Consider the following 26,950-nt stretch of genomic DNA (forward strand, 5'->3'; position numbering starts at 1 on the left):
TTGTCGGTGAGAATAGTATTTTGAAGAGAATCTTTTTTTCTGAGCAGTAGGTCTCAACAGTGGGTTTAAAATATTCAGTAAGCCATGTTATAAACAGATGTGCTGTCACCCAGGCTTTGTTTTTCCATCTATAACACACAGGCAGAGTAGATTTAGCATTATTCTTAAGTGCCCTAGGATTTTTTGGAATGGTAAATGAGCATTGGCTTCAACTTAAAGTCACCAGCTGCATTAGCCCCTAACAAGAGAGCCAGCCTTTCCTTTGAAGGTTTGCAGCCAGGCATTGACTTCTTCTCTCTAGCTATAAAAGTCCTAGATGGCATCTTATTCCAATGGAAGAATGTTTCATTTACATTGAAAATCTGCTGTTTAATGAAGCCACCTGCATTAATTATCTTAGCTAGGTCATCTGGATAAATTGCTGCAGCTTCTGCATGAGCACTCACTGCTTCCCCTTGCACTTTTATGTTTTGAAGATAGCTTCTTTCCTTAAATCTCATGAACCAATTTCTGCTAGTTTCAACCTTTTCTTTTGCAGCTTCCTCACCTCTCTCAGTCTCATAGAATTGAAGAGTCAGGAGCTTGCTCTGAATTAGGCTTTGGCTTAAGGGAATATTGTGGTTGGTTTGGTCTTCTATCCAGACCACCAAGACTTTCTCCATATCAGCAATAAGACTGTTTCAGTTTCTTATCACTTGTGTGTTCACTGGAGTTGCACTTTTAGTTTCTTTCAAGAACTTTTCCTTTGAATTCACAAGTTGGCTAACCGCTGCAAGAGGCTTAGCTCTATTCTCTGGAGGAATTTGTTCCCAGAAGTGTCATGATTACTTTCTGATATAAAAAAAACCCTAAAGACCTGGCAGGTATCAGGATGCAGAGCAAATTACCAGACCAGCTGCTTAGAATCTTCATCCATTTTGGAGATACCAAAGAATGAATTAAAGACATGACCCTAAAGTAGAAATAAGAGCAAACCCCAGATAGTCCTGTCAGTACAGTTTGGCAAGTGACAGCAAACCTATCTCCTCTCAAGTAGATTTTATTACTCAAAAGGTCTTCCCAATGCATCTCTCAGATTACCAATTTATTTTCTCCCACTTTACAGCCTAAGACATATAAAATGACATCTAGAAGGAAGACTATGAAATAATAAATGTACAAACATATTTATATTTCCAAGTAGAAAATATATTCATGTTCCGTTTTATCATTGTGTATCAACTAGCCAATTGGTGTTTTGTAGAGGAGTTGCAGGTTGGGGAATTAGTTCAGGACTGAATGCTTAGCAGGTGACGCTGTTGGCATAGGATTACAGTTGAGCTTGAGTAAAAACGCAGATCAGGATCAGTGATTGCCTTTTGCCTGAGTGTAAGGACTTAAAGTCAGTTGTTATCTACAGGGCAAGGGAAGTGGATCAAAGGTCTATGAGTTGGTGACAAGTGTCTCTAAAACATACAATAGCAAAGGCATCTAATTTGGTGACTGATATGGATGGAAAAATCTTGAAGAGTAACTGCTCTAGAAGTGAAAGCAAAATTTTCTAAAGAAATGCTTTAACTTTTCAAAGAGCCAATATATCTGCATTTTTAAAAGCAATTTCAGGGCCTCCCTGGTGGCGCAGTGGTTGAGAGTCCGCCTGCCGATGCAGGGGATACGGGTTCGTGCCCCGGTCTGGGAGGATCCCATATGCCGCGGAGCAGCTGGGCCCGTGAGCCATGGCCGCTGAGCCTGTGCGTCCGGAGCCTGTGCTCCGCAACGGGAGAGGCCACAACAGTGAGAGGCCCGCGTACAGCAAAAAAAAAAAAAAAAAAAAAATTAAAAGCAATTTCATGTGGTTAAGAAGGGAAGATGTGGAACTTCCCTGGTGGTCCAGTGGTAAAGAATCCGCCTTCCAATGCAGGGGACGTGGGTTCGATCCCTGGTCAGGGAACTAGGATTCCATATGCTTCAGGGCAGCTAAGCCCACGCGCCTCAACTAGAGAGTCCAGGTGCTACAACGAAGACCCGATACAGCCAAAAATAAATAAATAAATAATAAATTAAAAAAAAAAGAAGGGCAGATGTAATCTTTATGGTTGAAGAAAATAAAGCAAAAGGGGTAGCATTTCTTCCTTGCTCATAATTGTTTCTGCTTTATGTTTAAGGTTTACAGAAGCTTTGCTGCATGTAAGTACATAAATGCACCCTCAGCTCATTCTGTTCTAATATACATCTACCCTTAACAATATAGAAGCAAAAGGGACACAGGCCCTCTTGGCTACTTTAATATCTCTTGGGTGCTGATAACACCCAGAAATCAGGAATTCTTTTCCAAAATCTATGTTGATTTAATGACTTTACATCCTTTCCTTCAGCAGCTATTCCTCTTCCCTTGAGTCCTTTAAACCACATGGTTCTTTTTTTTTTTTTTAACATCTTTATTGGAGTATAATTGCTTTACAATGGTGTGTTAGTTTCTGCTTTATAACAAAGTGAATCAGCTATACATAAACATATGTCCCCATATCTCCTCCCTCTTGCGTCTCCCTGCCACCCTCCCTATCCCACCCCTTTAGGTGGACACAAAGCACCGAGCTGATCTCCCTGTGCTATGCAGCTGCTTCCCACTAGCTAGCTATTTTACATTTGGAAGTGTATATATGTCCATGCCAGTCTCTCACTTCGTCCCAGCTTACCATTCCGCCTCCCTATGTCCTCAAGTCCATTCTCTACATCTGCGTCTTTATTCCTGTCCTGCCGTTAGGTTCTTCAGAACCATTTTTTTTTTAAGATTCCATATATATGTGTTAGCATACAGTATTTGTTTTTCTCTTTCTGATATACTTCACTCTGTATGACAGACTCCAAGTCCATCCACCTCACTACAAATAACTCAATTTCATTTCTTTTTATGGCTGAGTAATATTCCATTGTATATATGTGCCACATCTTTATCCATTCATCTGTTGGTGGACACTTAGGTTGCTTCCATGTCCTGGCTATTGTGAATAGAGCTGCAATGAACATTGTAGTACAAGACTCTTTTTTTTTTTTTTTTTTTGCGGTACGCGGGCCTCTCACTGTTGTGGCCTCTCCCGTTGCGGAGCACAGGCTCTGGACACGCAGGCGCAGCGGCCATGGCTCACGGGTCCAGCCGCTCCGCGGCATGTGGGATCTTCCCGGACTGGGGCACGAACCCGTGTCCCCTGCATCGGCAGGCGGACTCTCAACCACTGCGCCACCAGGGAAGCCCAAGACTCTTTTTGAATTATGATTTTCTCAGGGTATATGCCCAGTAGTGGGACTGCTGGGTCGTATGGTAGTTCTATTTTTAGTTTTTTAAGGAAACTCCCTACTGTTCTCCATAGTGGCTATATCAGTTTCTACAGTGCAAGAGTATTCCCTTTTCTCCACACCCTCTCCACCATTTATTGTTTGTAGATTTTTTGATGATGACCATTCTGACTGGTGTGAGGTGATACCTCTTTGTAGTTTTGATTTGCATTTCTCTAATGATTAGTGATGTTGAGCATCCTTTCATGTGTTTGTTGGCAATCTGTATATCTTCTTTGGAGAAATGTCTATTTAGGTCTTCTGCCCATTTTTGGATTGGGTTGTTTGTTTTTTTGATATTGAGCTGCATGAACTGCTTGTATATTTTGGAGATTAATCCTTTGTCTGTTGCTTCGTCTGCAAATATTTTCTCCCATTCTGAGGGTTGATTTTTCATCTTGTTTATGTTTTCCTTTGCTGAAGCACATGGTTCTTAAACCTGGCTGCACATTAGAATTGCCCGGGGAGCTTGGGTACCTCAAGGCAACTAAATCTGAATCTTTGGGGTGAGGTCTGAGCATTCTTACCTATGTTTTTAAAACTCCCCCATGTGATTTATTTTTATTATTTTATTTATTATTTTGGCTGTGCCGGGTCTTAGTCGCAGCATGTGGTATCTTCGTTTGCGGCATGTTTTTAGTTGCAGCATGCGGACTTAGTTGTGGCATGCATGTGGGATCTAGTTCCCTGACCAGAGATCCAACCCGGGCCCTCTGCATTGGGAGCTTGGAGTCTTACCCACTGGACCACCAGAGAACTCCCCACCAGGTGATTCTAATGTGCAGCCAAGGCCTGAGATCCAATTCGAGCCATGGCTCTTAGGTTCTTCAAGTGTAACCCCTTGGATAACAGCATCAGTGTCCTAGGAAACTTGTTAGAAATACAAATTCCCCAGCCCTGCCCCAGACTCACTGAATCAGAAACTCTGGGCACTGGGGCCCAGAAAACTTTTTAACAAGGCTCCAGGTGATTCCTATGCAGGCTAAAATTTGAGAGCCACTGACGTTAGAAGTGTGTTTTTCATTCTTTTTTTTTATTAGTTTCTGCTTTATAACAAAGTGAATCAGTTATACATATACACCTGTTCCCATATCCCTTCCCTCTTGCATCTCCCTCCCTCCCACCCTCCCTATCCCACCCCTCCAGGTGGTCACAAAGCACCGAGCTGATCTCCCTGTGCTATGAGGCTGCTTCCCACTAGCTATCTACCTTACGTTTGGTAGTGTGTATATGTCCATGCCACTCTCTCGCTTTGTCATAGCTTACCTTTCCCCCTCCCCATATCCTCAAGTCCATTCTCAAGTAGGTCTGTGTCTTTATTCCTGTTTTACCCCTAGTTTCTTCATGACATTTTTTTTTCTTAAATTCCATATATATGTGTTAGCATGTGGTATTTGTCTTTCTCTTTCTGACTTACTTCACTCTGTATGACAGACTGTAGGTCTATGCACCTCATTACAAATAGCTCAATTTCGCTTCTTTTTATGGCTGAGTAATATTCCATTGTATATATGTGCCACATCTTCTTTATTCATTCATCCATTCATATGACCCAGCAATCCCACTACTGGGCATATACCCTGAGAAAACCATAATTCAAAAAGAGACATGTACCAAAATGTTCACTGCAGCTCTATTTACAATAGCCTGGAGATGGAAACAACATAAGAAGCGTGTTTTTCAAAACGTAATGTGTATTTGAACCATCTGGAGATCTTATTCAAATGCAGATTCTGACTCAGTAAGTTTGGGATGGCACCTGAGATTCTGAGTTTCTGACAAGCTACCAGAGGATGCTGCAAATCTACTGACCACACTTAGAGCAGTAAAGTGGTACGTACTTTAGGTAGGTACTTTATCCAGGTACTGTATATAGGAAAACTTTTATCCCAGCTAGTTTATACACAGATTAAACTTTTTACAGTTGTTTATACAGTTTTTCTTAATTAACACAATCTGGTGAATCTGCCTATTAGCTCTTTCAGTCATGAGGAAAATCCTTGGGTTTTTGGTCCAACATTTTCTAGTTAAAACTGTTTTCAAAGTCCTTCACACAGTCATTGGTTTCTTAGGATTCTGCCTATAACAGTATTCCTAGAATTAGGTTACTCTGCTCCTGCAAAATGGTCCAAATGTACCTCTTTTCCCTTTGTCTAATCTGCCGTAATCTTTCTTTTATTTCCAAACCGAGTTTCTACAGCAGCCTCTGCTCAGGACCCCCATTCCCAGTCCTATATTCTTATCTCTATATTTTCATTGTTTGCAGTACATTTACTAGTGTAAATGTAATAATGTGTAATATTACATAATAATGTAATAATATCTAATATCTAATAAATGTAATAATATCTAATATGTAGTAGTGAGTTACACAACATTTAGATTGATCCATCAGAATGCTGGTTTCCCTGACATCACACATATTTTGGGGGGAAATTTGGCTCTTGTTGTAGATACTGAATACTGTTTTGCTAGAGACTCCTTTGCTTATATTTGTCTTATGTTGTTTGGGTCATAATATTACTAAGAAGGAACAAACATTTAGTTCAAGTTTGGCTATATTAATCAAATGTTACATGGGTTTTCTGCGTTTAGAATAATACCTCTTGAACATAACAAGTGATTAATTTTTAAGACTTTTATTGTGAAGTAAAAAATATTTGGAAATGATTTTAAAAATTTCAGTTAGAGTCAATAATTCAATAATCTTTATAAAAGAAAGCACCACCTTAAAATTTACATTCATAAGAAACAATCTAAAATGCATATGCTAAAATGATTTAATAGTACTTACAACATTATCAAATCATGAAATTCAGAAACGTTTTTTAACCACAGATCTAAGTCGGGGTGTCAGGCTCAGACGTCTTCAGGGCTAAGTGGGAAACACAAAGTAGTGAAGTAGTCTAATACAAGAGCTCGGAGTCTGGTGGATTATGGCAAACTGGGGAATGCATACCCAGTCTAAAGACTTTTCGAATTCAAAAATTTTGGAGATATTATGCACACTGAATAAAACAACTGTGGGACAAGCTGTCCTGTACTGATTGCCAGTTTGCAACTCTGGGCTAAATGAATTTCTAGCAATTTATGTACCCAATCTTCAAAATGGCAGACAGCACTCCTTTAGGCAGTTGTGTGGATATATTCTTAGAACATCTGGATAAGAGAAGAAATTTTAAAAACACCTCTTTCACATTTATTTGGGAGAAATTAGTTATGCCTAAGAGTAATAAAGCTGAAATGAAATTTCATTCTTTTACCAATAGAAAGTTACATACCATAGTACATTATTGCTTAGTAGGAAATATTTATGTGAAAAATAAAGTACTGGTTTCACTAAAGCCATTGCTCAGAAAGCAATCACCTCATTAAATACATAAGAAAATACTTGTAATTCAGTTAACAACAAGGTTTACTTTATCTTTAAAGGGTATTTTGTTGGAGAACTTTAGTAGATTTCATACTTTCAGTGAAAAGTAAAGGTTCTAATCTGAACACGTAAAATTGCTATAGCTCAAATGGCTGTAACCATGTTTGTTTGTTATGTCAAAGTAGTTTTTACAGAATTTACAACACTGTATGCCATCAGTGACTTCACATTAATCATTTAAAAATAGTTTTTAAAAATTAAGGTGATGGAGGCATTAGAGGGACAAATAAAATCTCCTTTAAAAAGCTACAAAGGCATCTTATAATTCAAATATCCTTACTAGACTAGGAATACATATTTTAAAATAACCCACAGGCACCACACCACATATTTCAAAAAAATAAAACTCAAATATATTTTTTCTAAACCCCAAATATTTTCTACTTTTAAAAACATTTTAGTTCTTGGCTTGAGAAGTTTAACATAAAAAGAAAGCACCAGGAATTCCCTGGTGGTCCAGTGGTTAGGACTCTGCACTCTTGCTGAGGGCCCAGGTTCAATCCCTGGTCGGGGAACTAATATCCCACAGGCCGTGCAGTGCAGCCAAAAAAGTTTAAAAGTAAAATAAAATAAAAAGAAAGCACCAAGTGTAGCCATATAATATTCCATTTTAAAAAGTTACTAGTTATCATACCTTTTCCGTAAAATAAAGTTTATACAGACAGATCAATTTTATATGTGGCCATTAATTTCTGAAATTAAAAAACCAAAGCTGTTAAGTACTTGGCCTAAAGTTAGATGTTTAGCAAATTCAGAGTTTGTATACAAGAAAACGTTAAGAAACAGTTATTAATTAATGCAATAGGTCTTTCATTATTTCAGTGTTCATGAATTGAATCTTTTCAAGTAGGGGAAAAATGTTTGGCATTTTTTTCTAACCTAATATTTGGCAAAGTTTTAAAGTTTAGCCAAGTCTTATGCATCCTATCTGCATTCTCACATTCAATTTAATTATTAAAAGTACTTAAGTAGAAGCAAAAAGGATTTTTTAGTATTAAAAGTTAAAACTGATTTTACACATGATAAGTATCCATGGCAGAAAATTAAAGTTGAAAATAAGATTATAAATTCACTGTGGATCCATAAAAGAAATAAACATGTTTCTCGAATCAAGTCAATAATAGAAATGTCATGTAAGGGCATATATACAGTACAGGGTGACATATTACAAACTAAGTTTGATTTAGCATTTCTTTAAAAACCAATAGGGTTTCTATGAATACATTTGTTTTAAATTATTAAATTATTCATAATTAAAAATTTAAAGTTTACATAAATAGTAACAACAGACTAGATATTGATTTTATGGGATTCCCACAAATAGTACAAAACAGTTCAGCATTATTTCATCCAAATATTGGTTTACAATTATTCAAATGTATTTAAAGATTATAGTTGACTGATCTGTAACACTGAATTCCAGACTAAATTGACAGCAGTTAGATATATAGTGCTGTCTGCTTGTTCTTCACATCATCAAAGGATCAAACTCCTTCCGTAAGAAACATGATGGCTGCACTGGTTACATATGTGATCCCATTAGTTAGCGTATTTACGGAGGAAGCGTTCAAATGCATCATAGATGGCGCGCCTAAAATTAAATATGAAAGAAAAACTACAAGTAATTAGCAAAAAAGGGGGACAGACAGTGTTTTTACTATAAGTTATTTCCAAATAACCTGTGTCTTGCAAGCTGACCTCCTCTCCAAATATCAATAGCTGTGGAAGAGGCAGGTATGTGAGGCTGAGTGTTTGGATCCATGTAACTTCACCAGTACTGGAAAACTTCAAATGTACTTCCAGCCGATGGTTCATAAATGCCATCTTTTCCTATGAAGCACTTTTTTGCACCTTTAAATTTATATATGTATACATTTATGAATAAAATATGAAATGATAAAATGAAAAGGAACTGGTTTCTTTTTATTCTGTTACTTGTTGAAAATTAACTGGCTATAGAACTTTTTAAATGTAATATTATTCAATCTACTGCATAGATTATGATATAGCAACTGAACTTAAAAGCCTTAGTTTCCTACATTAACACCACTAGGTATTGTAGTATTTTAATTGGAAAGGAAGAGTCAAACTGATCTGGCCCAGGTTCATAAGATATTATTTTTAAGGCTTATTTTTTTTCCTATTGTCAAATACATTTTCATTGTAGAAAATTCAGAAAAAGGGAAAAAAGTCATAATCCCATCACTCTAAGATATCTACATTTAATCTTTTCCTACAAGCTTTTTTTTAATGCTTATGTCTGTATTTTCACCCAGTTTAAATGATAACTGAGATCATATTAATCCTGTGTTATACTTGTTTGACTAAGCATTTCCCCACATCCTTAAAAAGATATTAAGATTGGTCTTCCCTGGTGGTGCAGTGGTTGAGAGTCCGCCTGCCGATGCAGGGGACACGGGTTCGTGCCCTGGTCCGGGAGGATCCCACATGCCGCGGAGCGGCTGGGCCCGTGAGCCATGGCCGCTGAGCCTGTGCGTCCGGAGCCTGTGCTCCGCAACGGGAGAGGCCGCAACAGTTAGAGGCCCGCATACCGGAAAAAAAAAAAAAAAAGATATTAAGATTAACTTTAAAATTGGCACCTGCTACAGACTGTGATTTCCAATTTGTTGGAAAGACAAAGCTTTGTATAATGTTTGTGTGTATTTGGCTCAAAAATCTATAAAATGAGGTCTAAGGTTACAATATGGGCTTGTGTACATGGTATGAGGAGGGTTAGTAAAGATATACATATGTATTTTAAATCATTTGAATAGTGTCTTATTCATTTGTATTATCAATCAGTTCTAAATAACTTAACCCAAATTATTAGAGCATATAAAGGATTGGCTTGTTTTATTTTTAAATCTGGGGAATGAATATCCTGAATTTGTAAAATTCTACTACTCCAATGTCATCTAAACTTTTTTTTTTTTTTTCTGGTACGTGGACCTCTCACTGTTGTGGCCTCTCCTGTTGCGGAACACAGGCTCCGGACGTGCAGGCTCAGCAGCCATGGCTCACGGGCCCAGCCGCTCCACAGCATGTGGGATCTTCCCGGACCGGGGCACGAACCCACGTCCCCTGCATTGGCAGGCGGACTCTCAACCACTGCGGCACTAGGGAAGCCCTAAACTTCATTAGTTTTGAAGTGACTAGTGGGGAGTAGGAGAGGCTAAATGGCTTAGCAGTTATTCTACCAGAGCATGTTATTTAATCTTTTTAATTTCCTGTGTTTCTGTGTAAAGGTGATATTAAAAATAACATATGAAACAATTGCTCTAGTACCTGGCACATGTTGCTAGCTAACATTTATCTCTTTTTCAAATGAAGCCTTCAGATTAGCACTTATGAGTTTTTACTTCTGACTTCTATTCTTCCTAATGCCTCTCAGCCACACTCCCACGTAGATACATAAAATAGTAAAAGAAATTTGACAACGATTTACTAAAACAAGCATGTGCGTTCCCTGCATTCACATGTGTAACAGAACTTTAGACTCTTGAGCAACCCTAGCAACACTAAGTACTCACAGTTTTCGTTTGTTTTTGTCTTAGTTTTGCTGTGCCAGAGCGTCACTTGAGTACTGGATAAGTAGTCTGCTAACTCACCAACTAACAGGGACTCAAATGCTTGATACATGAGTATTTTTTTTAAAGATCATACTATAAAAAGAAAGGGTTACTATATTCCTGAGGACATTACAGACTTGGAGAATTAGACTGTACCTCAAAAAGGTGATATCTATAAACTGAACTACATAAGCAACAACATACAAAGAATTATTTCTTAGGTTAAAAAGAACTAAAACATGTCAAACATACAGCACACGCAGTCTTCTATTATACCACTATCCAGCTGGCAGTTTTGGAACACTGCACAGGGCACTAGTCTAAGCACTTTATGTGAACTAATTTAACCATTAATGATAAATATTCCAATGATACCTGTTACAATCAAATCTGAATAGAAGTAGAAATAAAACAGCATTATCAAAAAACTAGAATAACAGCAAAAAGACTTTATAAATTTTAGCAAATACCAGAGTCATATAAGGTTATTAACAATAAAACCAGTATTTCACTTCTCTTTTAGGGTTTAATATTCACCTGCTACTGAAAAACATTGCTAGATTATTCCACAGATACTCAGGTCATTCTGAGAGAAGAACATTAGAGTGGAGTGAAAAATTCACGATGAGCCAAAGTGAGTTTTGCAAACCCTAATGTTCCTCCTTACACCCTAAAACACCTGGCTATTAATATTTGAAGAGGGTAAAACCACACAACAAAGCATGCCTATCATATGCTATTTCCTATTTCTCTAGAAGGAAAAGAAAATAAGAAGACAAGATAGGAAAGAGTATCACAATGGGAGAATTGAGAGAGGCAGGAAGGAAATAAGAGGGCTAAAATGTATAATAAAAATACCCAATCTTTATATTTGTTGAGCCAAAAAAGTCCCCAAAACAAACAACAAATAAATAGACACCTGTTAGACCAATCATCTTACCTGAAGAGTCCTTGTTTAAAAAGATAAGCACTAATATGACCCCCTTCTAGATATCGGATTTCACAACCAGGCCAAATTTCTTGTAGACTTCGAACTCCTGTTCGTGGAATATAGGCATCTTCTTTGGCTTGAACCACTATGATGAGGCTTGGGTCAACTGGAACTAGGTACAGGATTTTTTTAAGATGCAACATATATACTTTTAAGAACCTCTAAGAATTTTATATAAATACTAGTAATAATACTGGAAAATAAAATACACCATACAATGCAGTAAGTAAAACATTTGCTGAACTAAAACTTTTGCTTATTAAGTTAAAAAATCAACTATACTATACCATAACATTATAATATTCATCTCTAATACAAAATTGAGATGAATATTCTAAAGAAGACACAAAACCCAATGTTTTTAAAGAACTAATAAAATGGTCTTAGATTTTCATGGATAAAATTTAAATATGATACATTTACATAACCAACTTATCTTAGAAAACACATTGTGGAGCCAACAATAAATATATTCTTGAAAATATTAAATTATCTTGTAAAGCATCCTTAAAAATATTTCACATATTTTACATATCATCAGCATGATTATCACATATCATCAGCAAATATTCTCAATTTCATATAAAAATTAATACCTGAGAAATTTGCTACATGAGTACATTCATCCATAACTCCTTTCATAAATATTAAAGATTCTTTCTGAAGAGTGTTTCTTCTTCGTTCTTTACTGAGTAGGTGGTGTGACTGAGGATTACAACGCATATAACTACTTTTGTTGGTTGAAAGTGTTTGATTGAAGCACCCCATCCTAGAGGTATCTTGCAACAAGAGTCCTTCTGATGTGGCACTGATAGATGTTTTACTAGATTTATGGCACTCAGCAGCTTTTTGGGACACAACTTTGTCCGCCATATCTAAATTTAAAGTTCTAGAAACCAGGTTAAGGTTAGTTAGCTTGTCTGCACTGCTAGGGAAGTGTTTCAGGAACTCTTGTCCCATTTTGAAAGAATCTGTCTGATTATATGAAAGAAAAGAAAATGTCATTTAATAAAAAATAGGATTTTATTTAACAACCTTGTTAAAACAGAGAAAACACAAATGTCCATCAATGAATAAATGGATAAACAAAATGTAGTATATACATACAATAGATTATTATTCAGTCTTAAAAGGGAATGAAATTCTGACACATGCTACAACATGGATGAACTTTGAAGACATTATGCAAAATGAATAAGCCAGACACAAAAGGACAATATTGTATGATTCCAATTTTATGAGGTACCTAGAGTTCTCAAATTCATACAGACAGAAAGTAGAATGGTAGCTGCCAGGGGATGGGAAGAGGGGTGAATAGAGTTTTGTTTAATGGGTACAGAGTTTCAGTTTAGGAAGATGAAAAAATTCTGGAGATGGATGGTGGTGATGGTTGCACAACAATGTAAATGTACTTAATACTACTGAACTGTACACTTAAAAATGGTTAAAATGGTAAATTTTATATTGTGTATATTTTACCATAATAAAAACAAAAAGAGAAAAGAGATGTCAAAATTTAACTGAGAATGAAGATAAATGATACTTTATTGCTGAATGTTTCTTACTAAATAGTAAAGAGTATCATTTAGCTTGTGACATGTGTTTTGTTTTGTTTTGGCCTGCAGGATCTCAATTCCCTGACCAGGAATTGAACCTGGGTCCCCAGCAGTGGAAGCACGGAGTCCTAACCACTGGACCTCCAGGGAATTCCCACCTGTGTCATGATTTTTATTGCCAAAGTTTTGAAATCCATGATTTGCTTTAACCTTAGAACTTCTAAAATTCTTATGAGTGCATCCTGGCAGTAATACACCAGCCACCCCAAATCCCTTTCTCAGGCTGAACTAAGAAAAATTAAAAATTATCAAGGTTGGACGTCCCTGGTGGTGCGGTGGTTAAGAATCCACCTGCCAATGCAGGGGACACGGGTTTGAGCCCTGGTCCAGGAAGACTCCACATGCCACAGAGCAACTAAGCCCGTGCGCTACAACTACTGAGACTGTGCTCTAGAGCCGGAGAGCCACAACTACTGAGCCCATGTGTTACAACTACTGAAGCCCGTGTACCTAGAGCCCAAGCTCCCCAAAAGAGAAGCCACTGCAATGAGAAGCCCACGCACCACAGCAAAGAGTAGCCCCCACTCGCCACAACTAGAGAAAGCCCGCGTGCAGCAACGAAGACCCAATGCAGCCAAAAAAAAAAAAACTTATAAACACGTTCAATTTCACTTATCCTTAAGTAAATTTTTTTTTTTGCTGAGGGATGCAGGATCTTAGTTCCGTGACCAGGGATTGAACCCATGCCCCCTGCAGTAGAAGCGTGGAGTCCTAACTACTGGACGGCACCACCAGGGAAGTCCCTACTTAAGTAAATTAAATAAAAACTATACCAAATTTCCCTGTCTGGTTGACCAAAAAACCATGTAAGTCTGATAACACACTGAATTTGTGAACTTATGGGGAAACAGACACACATGTTCCTGCTGGTAGTGTAAACTCACACAACTATAATTAGACAAAATCTAAGATTACAACTGCTTATACCCTTCTACTCAGCAACAACATTTCTAGGAATTTGCACTTGTGAACTGATGTATGTACAATGTTACTCATTGCAGAACTGTTTGTTAATAGTGAAGGATGAGAAGCAACATAAATGCCCATCAACAGGATACTGGTTAATAAATCATGGTACATCCGTCCATATAATAGGCTGTTATGCAGCAGTGAAAAAGAAAAAGGAAACATTTGTGTATTGTCCATAAGAAAAGGGAAGAGAGAAAAGTTGAGATTTCTTTCGGTTTGAAAAAGTCCTTGAAATACTAAATAATATAGTGGGTTATTTGTTGACAGAGATAGGACCTAGGCAAACTGGGAACAAGGGTAGGAATTGTTTTACTATATTTCTTTTTATGCTTTTTGATGCTTGAACTATATGACCATACAACCTATTTAAAAAATAAAAGAACGGGGCTTCCCTGGTGGCGCAGTGGTTGAGAATCTGCCTGCCAATGCAGGGGACGCAGGTTCGAGCCGTGGTCTGGGAGGATTCCACATGCCGCGGAGCGGCTAGGCCCGTGAGCCACAACTACTGAGCCTGCGCATCTGGAGCCTGTGCTCTGCAACAGGAGAGTCCACGACAGTGAGAGGCCCACGCACTGTGATGAAGAGTGGCCCCCGCTTGCCACAACTAGAGATAGCCCTCGCACAGAAATGAAGACCCAACACAGCAAAAATTAATTAATTAATTAATAAACTCCTACCCCCAACATCTAAAAAATAATAATAATAAATAAAAGAACGAAAAATGGGTTGAAGGCAAGGGAAAACAAACAAACCACAACAACCTGGTTAGCAGAACAAATCACTAAAGCTATCCAGCTCACAGAAATATAAAAAGGAAGGAAAGGAAGTTTAGTAACATCGGGAAATGGAAGATCAAAGCATCCTAGAATTATTCAGAGCAGTACATCAACAAATTTAATTTCTTTTGATTGGGAATACACAGTTTTTAAAACAAAAAAAAGGAAGCTGGCTTGATATTTCTTGAATATTCATAACTGTGAACTAGTTCTAACTAAGACAAAAGGACTCTTGTATACAATCACCAAGAGTCTCAGAGAAAAAGGTCTGGAGAAGAATACACTGTCATTTCAGACAGCCAAAATTTATGAACCTCCCTTAAAAAATGCATGTTAGGTTTTCTCATAAGCTCTCAAATATAAGTATCTTTCTGATTATATGTATAGTGGGACACAGGAACTAGCTAACAGGGAGAGTTATTTTGTAATAAAGTTCTTAGGCAAGTAGTAACTGCCCTTTGAGACTCTGCAAAATAGACCTATTTTACAAGAGTGAGCCGCCCTCCCCCCTGCCTCCCTTCCCCCCTCCCCCGCCTTCTCCTTCCCCCACCCCCTCCCCCCACCCTGCCGCCTCCCTCTCCCCCTTCCCCGACCAAGCTGCGCAGCACGCTGGATCTTCTTCCCGACCAGGGGTCAAACCCGTGCCCCTGCAGTAGGTGTGCAGAGTCCTAACCGCTGGACTGCCAGAGAAGTCCCCTAAAAGAGTGAGTTTTATTTTGATGTAATTACAAATAAAAAGTCCTCGTTGATAGTAGAAAGATTCCTTTTTTTCCCTGAGGTTTCTTGAGGTTCTCAGTAACCTTTAAACTGAATGTGCAAAATTTTTAAATTCATGAAAAGAAAAAAACATTTCTGAAAAGGATTGGTCACCTTAGGAGAATAATAGAGAACCAACTAATTTCCCTGATAACTGGTAAATTAAGGTATATGAAATGAACTATGAGGTAACCAAATAATTGATAAGGGAAGTGGCTTTTTTTTAAATCAAAGTATTCCTATTAATAAATGAAAAAAGAGGTTAGAATTAGAGTATCAGCATTTTGCAACACTCAATATAATAGACACAGACATTAAGCATCAACGGCTGCTTACACCACAAAAAAGAGCAGCCACACATTATCTGCTTCCTATACTCCTACCAAAGAATGATAAACTGAGTTTAATCAAGCCTCTAGACCTAGTTGCCAATTTGCAGGCAATAGAGAGCACGGAGGAATATGCTAAAGTGTACCATGAGAATGCAAACAAAAATCTAGACTGTGAGAAACTCTACAGATAAATAGCCCAAATTCTTCAATAGGTAAATTATAAGGAAAAGAAAAGTATGAAAGGGAACTTATAGATAAAAGACACTTAAAAGACCCATAAAATAAAAGAACTGAAGTGTCCAGGGATGCATATTTGACAGAAGGAAGTCATCACTATAAAAATCAGGATAATGATAACTAAATAGTAGGGGGAGAAAGGTCTTCTGATTAGGACACGTGAAAGTGGTTTGTGGGTTGGGTGCTAAGTTCTGAACTGGGTGGTCAAGTTCTATTCCAATGTGTTAGCTATTTAATAAATGTAATAAGCTATGCACTTGCTTTGCATGATTTTCTATATTTTATTTTAAAATGAAGAATTTTATTAAGTAAAAAATAGTACTGTTTTTTAAAAATCTGCAATTCAGGGAATTCCCTGGCAGTCCAGTGGTTAGGACTCCGCGCTCTCATTGCTGAGGGCTGGGTTCAATCCCTGGCTGGGGAACTAAAATCTCACAAGTCACGTGGAGCGGTCACACACAAAAAAGTTATATTTGTTAAAAAAACAAAACAAAACTGCAATTCTTTTTAAAAATCTGAATCATTAAACATGATCAACATTTCCCCCACAATGTTCTGCAGAAGTTAAAAATACTTACTCCACAATATTCAAGCATGTGAATAATTTCTTCTTCATAAACTGTCTGTGTATAATACTGCTTTTCTAGCTCCCTCCAGTTAATCGATTTACTTAGCACGCCCTGCAATAACAAACTAAATTAAGATCAAATCACACGTATAAAGCATGTTGTCCAATAGTTTTTATTATTATTACTGTGCAGAAAAAACTTAACAAAGCAGACTTGAGATTTCCTATCTTTAAACAAGCCTGGGGCTTCCCTGGTGGCGCAGTGGTTGAGAATCTGCCTGCTAATGCAGGGGACACGGGTTCGAGCCCTGGGCTGGGAGGATCCCACATGCCGCGGAGCAACTAGACCCGTGAGCCGCAACTACTGAGCCTGCGCGTCTGGAGCCTGTGCTCCGCAACGAGAGGCCGCGATAGTGAAAGGCCCGCGCACTGAGATGAAGAGTGGCCCCTGCTTGCCACAGCTAGAGAAAGCCCTTGCACAGAAACGAAGACCCAACACAGCAAAAATAAATAAATTAATAAACTCCTACCCCCAACATCTAAAAAAAAAAAAAAAAAAAAAATCTATTTGTAAACAAGCCTGCTTGTGAGGTTGGCCCTTGACTAGAGTCTGGTAACTTGACTAGTAAACAGTTCTTTACCCTGATATAAAACTTCCAAAATGATAAAGTGGGTCACTGTGCCTAAACTGCTTATACAAACAATGTAGTTTCTACGGAACACCTGCTTTCCTTCTGGAATTTAGTACATGCTAGGCAGAGGGTGCCTAAGCGACTGATATAAAGCGACTGATATAAACCCTGGACTCCTAGGCTCAAATGAGCTTCACTGATGGACAACACTTTGCACATATTGTCATAACTCATTGCTGAGGGAATTAAACACAACCTGAGAGACTCTACTGGAAGTTTATGCCTGGTTTCCTCTGGACTTTGCCCTGTGTGCCTTTTCCCTTGATTGATTTTGTAGTGTATCCTTTTGCTGCAATAAGTTTTAATTGTGAGTACGGCTATATACTGAGTCCTGTGATTCCTTCCAGTGAATCAGCAAGCCTGGGGGTGATTGTGGAACCCTGCAAGCAATTACCGTTAATTATATATAATTATCTAAACATTAATTGCAATTAAATTACCGTAGTGAAGACCCCAGATGCTGTGGACCAAGACAGACATGGAATCAGTGGCATGGGCTTAGGCCAGCTGGATACTGCTAAGGAAGCCATCTGTAACATGATAACAGAGAGGTTCAGTTTAAAGTTTACATTCACTAAAATGAAAAATATTTAATATTAAGAAGTACTTTGTATAGTAGTTGATGAGACAAGACATGAACACAAAGTCTCTTAAACACTCATGAGAATGTCTAGCAAACTCTCCAAATTCCCCAAACCATAAAACTCAACAATGACATATAACTGCTCCCTAAAAAAGCAATAAAATGTATTAGGAAATTTTAAATACCTTAAGACCCATCACAGAAAGCTACTTTCTACTGATAAATATAGAGCAAACATGCTGGGATGTAGATCCTGGGCAGTAGGCTAAGCACACTCATTATGTAAGTGACCTGCTCAGATAGAGCAAAATCTCAACCATAAAATCTCAGGCTTTCGACTGAAAGATGTCAAGAATTTGGTGAACTACAAAGCAGATTATAACTGATATAAACTGATATAAAATGATGTAATATGTTTAGAGAAGGGAAATGTTATTTTTGGCTAGAGGAATCAGAGAAAGCTTCATGAAATGGTTGAGTCTTTTAGGGGAAATGAAAGATGGGGTGTGGTCTTCCATATAAAGGAGACAGTATAATCAAAGGCAAGATGGTGAGAAACACAGGGTCTGGTAGGGAAACAGGCAATATACTTCAGTTATGCTGGTCAGTAGGGCACATGTGGCCAATGGGGTAGGGGAGATAGGTAGGGCTAGAAAGACTGATCAGGATCAGATTAGAGGTCGCTTTGTTCTGTAGATAATGGGGAATTAATAAAGAGACCTGAGCAAAGGAGTGTTATTGTCAAGTGATTCAATGAAGCTAAATAGTATTTTATAACATTGATTAGAGAGGGTGAGATTTGAGGTAGGGAAACCAGTTTATAGGTAGTAGTCCAGCTGACAGTTATAACACTCCAACCTAGGTCATAACAATGGAAACACTATGAGTTAGGAAAAGAAATCCTTTCCCACTCTTCAGTTTCACTGTCTTTAGTTGTTTTGAATTTGAGTTTTTGAAGCTAATTTTATCAGTTTCACTCTTTGGTAGTTGTTTTGAATTTGAGTAAGGTTTTACACTTAATTTTATAATTCAAATGACTTACACAATATATTTTAATGTACTGTATGACTAATATGTCCAGAAAATGAACCAGAGCATGTTCCTGGCCCTCAATGAATCAATTGCTTTATAGAGAAAACAGACTGCTAGACAAGTAATCACAGTAAAATGAAATAAGTACGTGTTATTGAGAAACGAAGTATAGTCTGGGATAAGGCTGGGAATCTGGAAGAGTTTCTCACAGGAAGTAAGCTCTAATCTGGAAGCGGAAGGACAAGCTCTTACTCGGCCAGGTGAAAGGGAATGAGGGAGCACTAGATGGGTGCCAGCACCTGGCATAGCTAGTGCCCAGTTCAATAGCAAAACCTGTGGAAGGTTTTAAGCAGGAGAGAGCAGAGATCAGATTTAGGAAGACCACTCTAGTTAACAGTGTGGAGAAAAAGCCTTAAGAAAAAGGTTAAGGAGTGAGAAGACTAGACAGAGAAACCAATTAGGAGGCCGTTTTAGTACACTCTAGAAAGCAAAGGTAAAACAGCTTGATGGAGAGAAGAGATAAAGGAAAAGTGTCTTCCAAATTAGCTATCTTCACCAATTTAACAGCAAAATAAGGCATTTATAGTTGACACTTGAAGTTAAGTTTATAATCAACTTTTAATAAAATATTAAATCTAACACCTGAGATATAGCTGTGGAGTAAGTAGTATAATCAGTGTCTACATAAATCATACAAAAAATATCATTACTTCATAATTGGAATGAAAGTTTAGAATCTGTTTCTGCTTTCACCAAAACTAAAATTAATTCTACACCTAAAGTGAATTTTTAAATAAATAGATTCCCTAGATCTTCCCCCCACCTCCCACACTGTACAGCCCCTTTCAGTGCTCACAGCCCACAGGTAAGGAGACTGGGCAATGGTTCAAGGCTGCAATTTTCTCTGGCATGTGTACACTATGAGAGGCTCACAGAGGAGGATGTGCCATAAATCCATTAATTTGTTTGATTCCCTAGATTTTATAAACATAACCACAATTAAATATCAGTTAAAATGAAAATGCTTACGTGTCCTCCCATGGATATTCCAGTCATTCCTAGAGGTCCATAACCCTCCCTCTCCAGCCAGTGCAAGAGAGCTGCAGATTCTAAAACAAGAGCTCCTCCCATCACAAAAAGATCAGACACGTTTTTTAAGCTGGACCTTCTAGCCTCACAAAACAAAAGAGAAAATTATTTATTTTATGTATTTACATTATAATATATGCAAATTTACAACAGGCAGACAGAATACATGTTTTTCCTTTAAAGGACCAGATAGCTAAGTAAAACAATGGAATAAATGGATGGAATTGGAATGCTGCTAACATTGTTCTGCATATTAATCACCTAAAACTTATTTTTTTAAAAAGCTGTATCTAAGGACTTCTCTGGTGGTACAGTGGTTAAGAATCTGCCTGCCAATGCAAGGGACATGGGTTCAAGCCCTGGTCCAGGAAGATCCCACATGCTGCGGAGCAACTAAGCCCATGCGCCACAACTACTGAGCCTGCGCTCTAGAGCCCGCGAGCCACAATTGCTGAAGCCTGCGTGCCTAGAGCCTGTGCTCCACAACAAGAGAAGCCACCACAATGAGAAGCCCACACACCACAAGAAAGAGTAGCCCCCGCTTGCTGCAACTAGAGAAAGCCTGTGCACAGCAAGGAAGACCCAACGCAGCCAAAAATAAATTAAAAAAAAAAAAAAAAAGCTGTGTCTGCTCTACAACATATAATTTTCATTGAGTTTCAACTACCAAACTATTTTAAAGTCCAGAAAAGAATGTCTTATTTACTTGATATAACTGAAAACTGTTAAAATATGTATGAGAAAATAATATTTCTATACTGTCAATTTTTCATTAAATTACCACTATTGATATAAGGAAAAACAAATTTATAGTTGTCCCTTCTAAGAAAAAAATAATTACAATAGAACATAAAGCACATTTTTTTAAAGCAGTGTAAAATAATTCACCGAATACTAGGCATTTTTCACAGAACTAGAGCAAAAAAATTTTTAATTTATATGGAAACACAAAAGACCCCGAATAGCTAAAGCAATCTTCAGAAAGAAAAATGGAGCTGGAGGAAGCAGACTCCAGCTGATCAAAACAGTATGGTACTGGCACGAAAACAGAAATACAGATCAATGGAATAGGATAGAAAGCCCAGAAATAAACTCATGCACCTATGGTCATTTAATCTATGACAAGGGAGGCAAGAATATACAATGGAGAAAAGACAGTCTCTTCAATAAGTGGTGCTGGAAAAACTGGACAGCTACATGTAAAAGAATGAAATTAGAATATTCTCTAACACCATACACAAAAATAAACTCAAAATGGATTAAAGACCTAAATGTAAGACCAGGTACTATAAAACTCTTGGAGGAAAACATAGGCAGAACACTCTGACATAAATCGCAGCAATATTTTTTTCTATCCATCTCCTAGAGTAATGGAAATAAAAACAAAAATAAACAAATGGGACCTAATTAAACTCAAAAGCTTTTCCACAGCAAAGGAAACCATAAACAAAACAAAAAGACAACCCACAGAATGGGAGATAATATTTGCAAAGAAAGCAACTGACAAGGGATTAATCTCCAGAATACACAAACAGCTCTTACAGCTCTGTGTCAAAAAAACAAACAATCCAATCAAAAAATGGGCAAAAGATCTAAATAGACATTCCTCCAAAGAAGACATACAGATGGCCAAAAAGCATATGATAAGATGCTCAACATCACTAATAATTAGAAAAATGCAAATCAAATCCACAGTGAGGTATCACCTCACACCAGTCAGAATGGCCATCAGCAAAAAGTCTACAAACAATAAATGCTGGAGAGGGTGTGGAGAAAAGGGAACCCACTTATACTGTTGGTGGGAATGTAAATTGGTACAACCTCTATGGAGAACAGTATGGAGGTTCCTTAAAAAACTTAAAATATAACTACCGTATGATCCAGCGATCCCACTCCTGGGCATATCCAGAGAAAACCATAATCTGAAAGGATACATGCACCCAAATGTTCATTGCAGCACTATTTACAATAGCTAAGACATGGACGCAACCTAAATGTCCATCAACAGAGGAGTGGATAAAGAAGATGTGGTGTATATATATATATATATATATATATATATAATGGAATATTACTCAGCCATAAAAATGAAATAATGCCATTTGCAGCAACATGGATGGACTTCAAGATTATCGAACTAAGTGAAGTAAGTCATACCGAGAAAGACAAATAGCATATGATATCAATCATATGTGGAATCTAATTTAAAAGAAGATACAAATAAACTTATTTACAAAACAGAAACAGACTTACAGATATCAAAAACACACTTACAGTTACCAAAGGGGAAATGTGGCGGGGGAGGGATAAATCAGGAGCTTGGGATGAACATACACACACTATTATACATAAGATAGATAACCGGGACTTCCCTGGTGGTGCAGTGGTTAAGAATCCGCCTGCCAGGGCTTCCCTGGTGGCGCAGAGGTTAAGAATCCACCTGCCAATGCAGGGGACACGCGTTTGAGCTCTGGTCTGGGAAGATCCCACATGCCACGGAGCAACTAGGCCCGTGTGCCACAACTACTGAGCCTGCACTCTAGAGCCCGTGAGCCTAGAGCCCGTGCTCCGCAACAAGAGAAGCCACCGCAATGAGAAGCCCGTGCACTGCAACGAAGAGCAGCCCCCGCTTGCCACAACTAGAGAAAGCCTGCGTGCAGCAACAAAGACCCAACGCAGCCAAAAATAAAAAAATAAATAAATTTAAATTAAGAAGAAAAAGATAGATAACCAACAAGGACTTACTGTATAGCACAGGGAACTCTACTCAATATTCTGTGATAACCTATGTGAGAAAAGAATCTAAAAAATAGTGAATAGATGTATTTGTATAACTGACTCACTTTGCTGTACAGCAGAAACTAACACAACGTTGTAAATCAATTATACTCAAATAAAATTAAAATCTTAAAAAAAGAAACAAGGCAACAACAACAAAAAATAAAATAAATAGCAATGTAAAAGAATTCAAATACTAGGCTCATGTATTACCGAAATCTTAAATGTTGCTTATTTTCACAAAATACATGATTTATGAATATAATGTTAGAAAATTTTTATAATACATGTTTTGATTAATTTAAATACACACCAATTCAATTGAAACTTTCTGTTTTAGAAACTGATTTTATGTAAGTACATTTCTTTATAAGAAGCACTTAAATATATATTTTTAGAATCCAGAACTATTCTTATATAATTATAAAAAATATGATTTTATTACTAAAGTGACCAAGTTACAATCTATCTTTTTAAGTCTTTATTGAATTTGTTACAATATTGCTTCTGTTTTATGTTTTGTTTTGTTTTGTTTTGGTTTTTTGCTGTGAGGCATGTGGGATCTTAGCTCCTTGACCAGGGATCGAACCCACACCCCCTGCATTGGAAGGTGAAGTTTTAACCACTGAACTGCCAGGGAAGTCCCTATAATCTATTTTTTAAAATTTAATTCATATAAAGACATACTCACATAATTAGCTCCTATATGAAACCTTGCCAAAGTGTACAAAAATTCATTTTGTCAATGGTTATTTATTATACGCCCATGTAGAATAATTATGTGCAAAGATCCAGGTACCACAAGAATGCAAGGGGGCCAGAATTCTGTTTTTCAGAAAAGATGGTTAGGCTACCAAAAATTTTAAGATGGCTGAAAATTCAGCATAAAGACTGGAAAATGAAGATAACACATACTTACATTTGGTCCTTGGGTTTCCTGCAGCCATTTAAGAATGTGGGTCAAAGAGAAAGTTTTTAAATAATTAAACACACTCTGTGTCTCGAAACACATTAACTTAAGCAAAATAGTTAAACCTGAAGGCAATTTAATGCTGAAATAACTATTTTCCAAATAGGCTGTTTAGGAGTTCTCAGGTTTTTCAACTTAATTATTTTTCTTTTTTAAAAAAGCTTCATTGAGACATAATCACATACCATACAATTCACCCATCTAAAGTGTACAATTCAATATTTTTAGTAATTCAACAGGGTTGTGTAATCCCCAACTTAATTTTAAAATGAAGTTTATTGGTTTCTTTTTTTCACTTATAAAAAAATCTAGAAAAGTCAGAAAATCATGTTAGAAGAAAAACTATTTTATCTACAGACAACCATATTAATATTTTGTTGTATTTCTTTCCAAAATTTTCCCTTAGGCACAGTTTCCAAATAGAAAATAATGGATTTTCTATTTTAGGTTTTTTGCATACCTATGCCATACCATAGAGTTTTATATCTTTTTGCATTATAAATACTTTTCATTCATTACTGTAAACTTTTTAATAATAACTGTTAAAATTTACTGCATCCTTATTATTTACCAGTATTAACTATTCTAATACTCTGAATTATTCCCATTTACCAAGGAAAAGTTGAGGTACTAAGAGGTTAACTAACAGGTTCAAGGTCATACAAGTAGTCAGTGGTAAAGTAATAAACATAACACAACTAACTGTACAACATTCCAATGCTATGAACCACAATTTACGTAACCATTTTTCTATTGTTATACATTTAAGCTATTTCTAATGTTTTACTTTTATAAGTTATAAGCTATTAAATATCTTTCCTCTTTTCTATCATTTTCTCTTTTCTTAATATTTTATCCTTAGAATAAACTTCCCAGAATCAAAATGTCAAGGGATGTGAGATTTTTAAAGGTTCCTGATGCATATAGTAAAAATGCTTTCCCAAAGGGTTGAACTGATTTTCACAGTCATCAGTAACAAGAGTGCCCATTTCACAATAGCCTTATGACTACTGTGGTTTATTTTTTAAATCTTTTGTAACTGTTCTTTTAACTTTACATTTCTCTTATTACCAGCAACGCTGAACATTTCTTTATATCTGTGCATCAGTTTCATTTCTTCTTCTGGGAATAGTCTGACATAATCTTGAAAATTAAGTTAAGAACTGTTCTAAACCTCAACTGATACTTAAATGTAAATGTGTTTAAAACATGAGGGTTTCCTTAATAAGTCAAACACTTGACTTATTAATATTAAAATCCAGTATAAATCTCAAAAGAAACAGAAGAGCAGTTTATCTTCATTATACAACAGAAGCAAAATCCTTAAATTGCCTTTTAAAAAGGTGTGAAACAATTTTTCACTTCTTTTCATTCTTGCTTCTTAATTCTTAAGCATTTTCTGAACTGACTAAATTTAACTGGTTTAGAAAAGCTGGTTACTATCATTCCTTTTGATGACTAAATCTATAAATAAATAAATAAGAGAAAAGATTTCTAGGTATCACAAAAGGATATAATAAGGGTTTTCTAACAGCAAAGAAGCCATTCGGGCTTCTTTAATCATAGGACGAGCCATTAGTGTTCGTCGTCTCCAGTAATGCTGAGGAAAGAAAAGATGATGTACTTAGAGAATATAATAGATATATTAGGAGTGTGGGATTAACATATACACACTACTATATATAAAATAGATAAACAACAAGGACCTGCTGTATAGCATCAGGAACTCCTCTCAATATTCTGTAATAACCTGTATGGGAAAAGAATCTACAAAAGAATGGATATATGTACATGTATAACTGACTCACTTTGCTGTACACCTGAAACTAACACAATATTGTAAATCAACTGTACTCTAATATAAAATTAAAATTAAATTAAATTAAAAAATATAATAACCACATCTGTTAAGGAGAGTAACTTAACAAATTAGGGATTAAGATGTTATAATAAAGTCTTACATGATCTCCTGTTCCAGCAAGATGAATGCATACAGGTCTATATTTGCTGTTCCATTCTTTAGGCACAATAAATTGGAACCTATTTAAAATAAAACATATCAGTGAAACTAAAAGCCTTTTAATACAAACTTTGAATTCTTAAAAGTGTCAAAATTAAATTATTTGGGAGAAAAGGTCATTCAGAATTTTGACATTCAAACTGTAATTGACTTGCTGTTTTCCATGTCCTGTTGGATGAAAGTACAGGTGCTTTATGGCATGATTATTCATCTATAAATTCTATTTCAATAGATATTAGCAATGTAGAATTGTGTATTTAAAATATCATGATCATTTAGTAGTTTAAAAAATCTGAGTTTTCAGGCACTGATGAATTTTCATTATCATTTATTTATTTATTAAAATGCATTAAAATTCTGTTATAATGGTTATGGGAATGTAATAAAAATAAACATATGTTTTGGTAGAAAAACAAAACAAAACTGTAATTGACTGATTAAACTAATGTTTGCCCAACTGGCAACAAAGATACTGTAAATTTGCTTGGTGTTACGGTATTAAAAATTCAATTACAATATAAGAACAGAATTTATTGCAATCATTTTTACCTTATTCAATATCACAACTTTATATATGCATAATGAAATTTTCTTATTTTTAAAGACATCAATATATATGATTAAGTCCTAGAAAAACAATTCTTTAGATAGTTCCACTTTTTCTCCTTGCAGGAATAATGCTTGGCTGTACAAGCTGTTGATATCAATAACATAGTTCATGTTATCTTTTTTCAACTTGGAGTGTATAACAGGATCTGATTTATTAAAACTTTTATGTTTGGAGGTAAAAGCAAACCACACCAGAAAAAATATAGTCTTCTCTATTTGTAATCTTCTTATCGTAGTATCTTAGTCCTCTCATTCAATGTTTTTTCCTATATGACTTCTTTTTTTATCATTGTAGTAAAATATATATAACATAAAATTTACCATTTTTACCATTTTTAAGTGTACAGTTCAGTGACATTAAGTACACTTACATTGTTATGCAATCACTACCACCATCCATCTTCAGAACTTTTTTATCTTCCCAAACTGAGTTACTTCTCCTTTCAATTTCCTTAGCAGTTGACATTTTGGAATTATTATCACAGTAGAACACTGCACTCTGTCAGCTCAAGGTTTGACCTTAGGCGGTTGTGTTCTCAGGCAACATAAACCTGAATTCTGAGCTTACTTTGCCTGGGCAAGGGAAAATATCACTACTTATCTATTGTCAATAAATTG

General features: G+C 36.5%; 1 protein-coding gene across 6 annotated transcripts in view; it reads right to left on the reverse strand.

The window, feature by feature from the left end:
• Positions 1-6,005: 6,005 nt before the first annotated feature.
• ABHD18 (abhydrolase domain containing 18) overlaps positions 6,006-26,950 on the reverse strand; it is a gene marked incomplete at its 3' end in the record, with an annotated part of 42,822 nt that continues 21,877 nt past the window's right edge. For 3 of the 6 annotated variants that reach the window (XM_082611748.1, XM_082611747.1, XM_082611752.1), the window contains 9 exons: positions 25,665-25,743; positions 25,217-25,303; positions 23,653-23,678; positions 19,896-20,034; positions 17,692-17,781; positions 16,570-16,671; positions 11,902-12,280; positions 11,255-11,417; positions 6,006-8,336 (listed from right to left, as the gene is read on the reverse strand). In XM_082611748.1, coding sequence (XP_082467874.1) covers positions 8,285-8,336; positions 11,255-11,417; positions 11,902-12,280; positions 16,570-16,671; positions 17,692-17,781; positions 19,896-20,034; positions 23,653-23,678; positions 25,217-25,303; positions 25,665-25,743 — 1,117 coding nt within the window. Of the gene's footprint in view, positions 8,337-11,250; positions 11,418-11,901; positions 12,281-16,569; positions 16,672-17,691; positions 17,782-19,895; positions 20,035-23,652; positions 23,679-25,216; positions 25,304-25,664; positions 25,744-26,950 lie in introns of those variants that run through there. The other 3 variants (XM_082611750.1, XM_082611749.1, XM_082611751.1) reach the window with 3 other exon arrangements.

This window comes from Mesoplodon mirus (assembly GCF_964341445.2).
Source record: "Mesoplodon mirus genome assembly, chromosome: 2".
Lineage (NCBI taxonomy): Eukaryota > Metazoa > Chordata > Mammalia > Artiodactyla > Ziphiidae > Mesoplodon > Mesoplodon mirus.